Source organism: Eublepharis macularius, chromosome 1 (genome assembly GCF_028583425.1).
Source record: "Eublepharis macularius isolate TG4126 chromosome 1, MPM_Emac_v1.0, whole genome shotgun sequence".
In the NCBI taxonomy this organism is placed as follows: Eukaryota; Metazoa; Chordata; class Lepidosauria; order Squamata; family Eublepharidae; genus Eublepharis; species Eublepharis macularius.
Window position 1 is genome coordinate 30312695 of NC_072790.1, and position 6233 is coordinate 30318927.

The 6233-nt window shown below is 43.7% G+C and overlaps 1 protein-coding gene across 1 annotated transcript in view; it reads left to right on the top strand.

Annotated features, from left to right (window-relative positions):
• Positions 1-5448, top strand: part of COL4A2 (collagen type IV alpha 2 chain) — a 177164-nt gene extending 171716 nt beyond the window's left edge. The window contains exons 45-48 of the mRNA XM_054970131.1: positions 689-805; positions 1758-1949; positions 2426-2712; positions 3833-5448. Coding sequence (XP_054826106.1) covers positions 689-805; positions 1758-1949; positions 2426-2712; positions 3833-4087 — 851 coding nt within the window. The 3' untranslated portion in view covers positions 4088-5448. The remainder of the gene's footprint in view (positions 1-688; positions 806-1757; positions 1950-2425; positions 2713-3832) is intronic.
• Positions 5449-6233: the final 785 nt, after the last annotated feature.

Consider the following 6233-nt stretch of genomic DNA (forward strand, 5'->3'; position numbering starts at 1 on the left):
GAAAAGCCTTCTGACGATGCCACCTTGCAAACAGGTAAAATCCTTCTGGTGGCTTTCCCGTTATGAAGCAGTCTGCCTGAAGCAGTTAGGAAGGCCCCAACACTTGTTGTTTCACAGACTGGGAGCCAAGCTACAAGTGACAAATTACACTTGCCAGGCAAGTGTAATTCATCATTTGTAGCTTGGCTCTGAGCCAAACAGAATGGCTTAGGAGGCATTCTTGTAGCATGGTTCAGATCAGGAGGTGACTTTTCTTAGGGATGAAGTTTTCTTACATTGATTGTCCTGTTGCCTTAAAAAGGTATGTTTATGTGCATTTTTTCCCAGTTTTTCATTTTTGGTCTCACTGCATTCGTTGGTTTTACTAGGAATCTTTGCTGTTAGATTCAAATGTTGTTGTATTTATTAAATAGTTTTTAACGTACTTGTTATCTGCCTTGAGCCCCAATGAGAAAGGCAGATTGTAAATGAAAATAATCATAATAGACAGTTTCACTGAACAGGAAGCTGTCCCCTGAAATCAGTGGAAACGGAAACTGGACCCAATCCGTCGTTCTCCCAAGTGCTGATACACAGTGGCCACTTGATTGACAGATGGTTTAGATAAGCAGTTCTAGAATTCAAACAGCCCAATGATAAAATTAATTGTATCTGTCTTCATCGGACTATGCTTAACCTTATGTTTAAGGCTTTAGAGGGCAGCCAGGCAAACCAGGAGTGCAAGGGAGAGGTGGAATATCAGCATCTCCAGGCTTTAGAGGTGATGAAGGCCGAATGGGACTGCAAGGACCAGTAGGTTTTGAAGGTAAATAATGTTTCCTTGAATCTTGTCCCCTTTCTTGGGGAAGGCCAGACCTCTGGGACTGTGTGTTCTCCAGGTACTACCCAAAATAAGTTGCTGAGGAGGTCCAAGATCTTCCTTAAGCCATCCCAGGGCAGCCTTGATGGCAAATCACCTGTCTTCTCAACCTGGATTCCCTGACTGATTGCCTGGAGGTGATCATGGCTCACCACAGGTGACCAAGTGAGTGTCTCCTTACAAGCCTGTCCTTTGGCGTGATCCTGAAAGGAACACTGAGAAAATCTACACCTGGCATGTGTTGAGGGGGGATTTATTAACAGAAACAAGTGTGGAGCATCCTGCCTTTTGAAAGAAGATTAACAAGATGGGTTAATATCTTTATAGCGCAATCCTAGGCAGAATTACACCCTTCTAAGCCCACTGACTTCAATGAGCATAGAAGAGTGCAACTCTATTTAGGACTGCACTGCCAGTGTCTTCAGAGGGAGAAGGGCAGTTGCAGATCTCATATTTCCATGTTGACCCCATTTACCCTCCCCGCAAGTAGAGAAGTAGCATGTCAGCAAAAACAAAGCCAGGGATTTTTTTTTCACAAGGAGGGCATTCAGCCATGTGATTTCCACTCTTGCTTTACAAAAATGGTACAGGAGGACTATGAATGCGTACATTTGCTCAGGGAATGCTAGTTTAAGAAAACTTGAGAGTTGCACGAGATCATTTATTTTTATGTATATGCAACAGACAAACAAAACCTGTACCTTTCTACTTTCCTCTGATGCTAGGGCCTGTATTATCAGAATGGCTTCATTTCAGTAGTTGTGAGTCACTTAGCTGATTGATCGTTCTGCATTATTCTGCACCAGGCAGAAAGCAACTTGGCTTTAACTGGATACTAATAATTTCCACTTTTCAGTGAAGCCTTCAAATCAATGTACTTGTTTTCCCCTCTCCCCAGGTACCCCAGGTGATCCAGGGACCCCTGGGATACCAGGTATGCCAGGCCGCAGTGTTAACATAGGATATCTTCTTGTGAAGCACAGCCAGTCAGATCAAGAGCCAATGTGCCCAGTGGGCATGAACAAGCTGTGGAGTGGCTACAGTCTGTTGTATTTCGAAGGGCAAGATAAAGCACATAATCAGGATCTGGGTATGTACGGGCAAGCACTTTCCACGCTGCCTTATGCTACGGGAAATCTGCATAGTAGCGATCTTTACAAAATGCAACATTTTCACATACTAACCCAAAACTTTCAGAAGGCATCTCTCTACAGAAATTAAATATCGGATGCAAGCGGTGACAAGATTATGAGCATTTTTATCATTTTTGAAGCAAGGCAGAAGAACATCCAACAAGAAAACGAGCTTCAGGGTTGACTCCGCTTCTTCCAGAGGATGCTTTAGACCTTTGCTTGGTTTCTCAAATCTAAGTGGGCATTAAATTTTCAAGATAACCATGTCGCATCCTAGTCCAATCGCATTGTTCTTTGAATGTTTTATTGCATTGTTTTTAATTCTGTAATCCACCTTGAGTCACAGTGGGAAAGGTGGGCTACAAATAAACAAACAAATTCACACCTGATAGGACTACACACACCAAACAAAGCATGCCTTTCACTTTTCCAGGTCTAGCCGGGTCATGTTTGGCTCGGTTCAGCACAATGCCTTTCCTTTACTGCAATCCCGGGGATATCTGCTACTATGCGAGTCGCAACGACAAATCCTACTGGCTCTCTACAACAGCCCCTCTTCCGATGATGCCTGTGAGAGAAGAAGAAATTGAGCCTTATATCAGCCGATGTTCAGTCTGTGAGGCTCCAGCCGTTGCCATTGCTATACACAGCCAAGATGTGTCTATTCCACACTGCCCGGAAGGATGGCGCAGTTTATGGATTGGCTATTCATTCCTTATGGTATTTGCTTTTTTTATAGTCATTTTGATTGTGACACAAAAAGACTTTAAAAGAAGTATTGTACAATATCTTATAGAAATTATGTTGGTCCCCATGTTTATCAGCTGGGCAATGAAAGTGGGCTGAGTTGGGATGTTGTGGGAGTACTTCCAGAGACAAATTTAGAAATTACAAATATCCTGCTTAAAAGAAGTTATGAAAAATTTCCCAAACTACCCCAGTAAGGGATTAGAAGCTGTCTCCATTGCTTTTGAAAACAGTTGAACTTAGATTGGACTAGATTTACAGTCCACTCTCCCCACAAACAGGCTCAGAGCAGATAACATTTTGGGTGGAGTCAGGCCATCCATCCATCAACAGATACAACTGGGTGTCATCCGCATACTGGTGACAACCCAGTCTGAAGCTTCGTACCAACTGAGCAAGGAGACGCATATAGATATTAAACAACATCAAGGAGAGTATCGCCCCCTGTGGGACGCCACTGCACACCAGTGGGTGGTGCGATGACATCTTCTCCCCCAGCGCCACCCTCTGTCCCTGACCATGGAGAAAGGAGACAAGCCACTGCAAGGCAGTCCTTTGTATCCCCACATCGGCTAGGCAGTGGATCAACATATCATAGTCAGTTCGGGAGGAAAAGTATAACTGTGAGATGGAGTGCTGGGGGAAGAGAATGGTTGCTCCATTGAATATTCCTCCCCCCTCCAGCTGTTTTCCTACATCAAAACAGCAGTGAGGGAGAATTATTGTGCTGTTAAAATCTTGAAAGTGTAGTTTGGCCCTAAGTACGGCTAGGCATGTGCCTCTTTAATAGCCTAGATTTCTGAACTACTGTCTTCAGAAGTACTCTCTTCAAATAGAAATTTGCCAACACTACACCCTTTAGTTTAGACAGTACTTTTACCCAGTGACAAACTGGAACCTTCTGCTGAGGATTTTTCTCAAAGAGCTCAGTAATTTTCACACCTGTGTCAACATAGGAAGCTCTCTCCTTCCTCTTCAGACTTGTTTAGAAGGTATTTTTTGCCTCCTCATCTGTAGACATTTAGGTGAGTGAAACTGTTGCTGCCTATCACAGACCTGCTATATGAACACTGTTCTCTCCGGTCTCTCTTAGCACACGGCTGCTGGTGCCGAAGGAGGTGGTCAGTCGCTCGTCTCCCCGGGTAGCTGCCTGGAAGACTTCCGTGCGACACCGTTCATCGAATGTAATGGTGCTCAGGGGACCTGCCACTACTTTGCAAACAAGTACAGTTTCTGGCTCACTACCATCGACGACCAGTTTCAACACTCGCCCTCTGCAGATACGCTCAAGGCAGGACTTATCCGAACACACATCAGCAGATGCCAAGTCTGTATGAAAAATCTGTAAAAAAAAAACATAAAAGGCGCTCCAGAATGGCAAGGCCTAAATCCTATTGGTGCTTATTTAACTTATTACCTCAAAACCCAAACAAGACATGTATTCCAATGATTATCTGGGAGAACCAAACCACGGCCACTGCTTTTGACTAAATGGTGGTTTCTGTTAAAATTCATGTTATATACCCATCTAACTTCTGTTCCGTTGCAAATAGAACCAACTTTCTCTTACAAGTCAAAACAGTGGAGAGATTTCGTGGCTTAACTCATTTGCTGTTGGTTACGCCAATTTACACTATCCAGATATCTTCGTATGCATTTGTTCTGTATGCTTATCTCTGAAAACAATTAACAGTCCTAACTCATAGTCATTTTAAAAAATAGTCACTGATGGAGCAAAATACCCAAGGATCAGCTGAGAAATATGAAACACAAAGGCTGCAGGGTGCAGGGGAGAGATGTCTTTTTTAGTTTCTAAAACTCTGGCCATAATCCAGCACGGAGTGAGTCTGTAATGGACCGTGGCCTTGGTGCTGTAACAATATTCCAGGGTAGCTTGTTTGTCCTGACAGGTTGTCATCAAACAGTGTATTGTTTTATGTGCTTGCTTATTTCCATGTCCAGCGTTTCACATACAGGAAGAGTTACATGTCTCCGAGAAACAGTTGGCTAGTTACTCGCTCAAACCCTGCAACATCTGGAACAAAGAGATTTTGCTCCCTGAATCTCACAATTCAACCCCCAGATGCACCACATTGAGAGTCTCTCGAGACATCTTACACGGGGATGCTCAAGTGTAGGGGAGATGCAATGTTAGCCGGGAAGCGTAGTTTAAAAAGACAGAGCCGGTGGAGATTGCTCCTCAGAGGATTTGTTAATTTCATCTTCGCTTCCCCAAAGGGGAGGTGAAATTGACAGAGCCTTCGGCCCCATGGCAGGTGCCATTTTAACTCTGCCTCTCCTGGCTGCTTCCAGGCAGGAAAGCTAAATTACAGACCCGCAGTTCTCACACTCCCAACTTTCAGTTACACCTGAAATGTTAACCTGGCAGAGTGAGAAGGCACCACTTCCCTCCCAGTTGTGTGAGTCTAGATCTGCTTCCAACTGCAGTGCTTTCTCCAGCACTGCAAAGCAGTGGGAAAGGGAGGCAGAGCGAGAATGAACTCCACTGCAAGAGAGTTGAACACTCTTTTAGCCTGGGGCCAGGCAGATGCCTGGACAGTGAGATGTCTGCAGGAACCTTGATGCCAGCCCTGGCTAAGAGGCCACCAGGCACACTTTCATTGGAGGTTCTCTCTTCCCATGCTTCGGTGCTCAATTAGTTTGTAATTTTCCACATCATAAATAAAGAAGTTTGTTTTTAAAATTGGACTTTTTGACTGGCTTTGTCTTGAATGACACACGTAATAGGATTTAAACTGTAATATCCTGTTTTTGATATCTTTGATCTGTGACATTTCATAGCGCTGAGAGATGTACAAAAGGAAAAAAAAACCCATAAAACCTTTTTGCAAATTTGTACCCCTTAATATATCATGTTTCTCAATTATAATGATGAGGTTCAACCCTGCCATATTTTTTTTTTGCTTTAAAGTTAAAACTGCAATGCTGTTGGAGGTTTATTGCCACCCATGGAATTAATGGGGGAAATGAAAGCACCATATGCTCTGACTTATGGGGTCATATTGACCCAAGCACACAATCCCTTATTCTCAACCAGGAATACTTGTTCTACAAGAAGTGCATTGGTGGTTATTTCCCAAGTGGAAGACTTTGGTTACCAATATGCAACTTTGATTTAGCTTTGTATTCTTTACACAGCAGCCGTTTCATACGGTGAAGCTTCAACTTTTTTCCCCCTTTTACTTACAGAGTTGTATGAAGGGGGAATCTTATTTAGCTCATTTCAGCTCCCTCCTAGTCCCTATAATAGAGAACTTCTGAATAAGCAGAACTGTCGGCATGCTGAGTTACTTTCCCATTCTTGCTAACTGAACTAGCCTTACAAGATGCTAACTACAATGGGTGACATGCCAGCGTGGCATCGTGATTAAAGTGGCAGACTAGAATATGGGAGACCCAGGTTCAAATCTCCCATCCACCATGGAAGCTTGCTGGGTGACTTTGGGCCAGTCACACGCTCTCAGTTTCGCTGA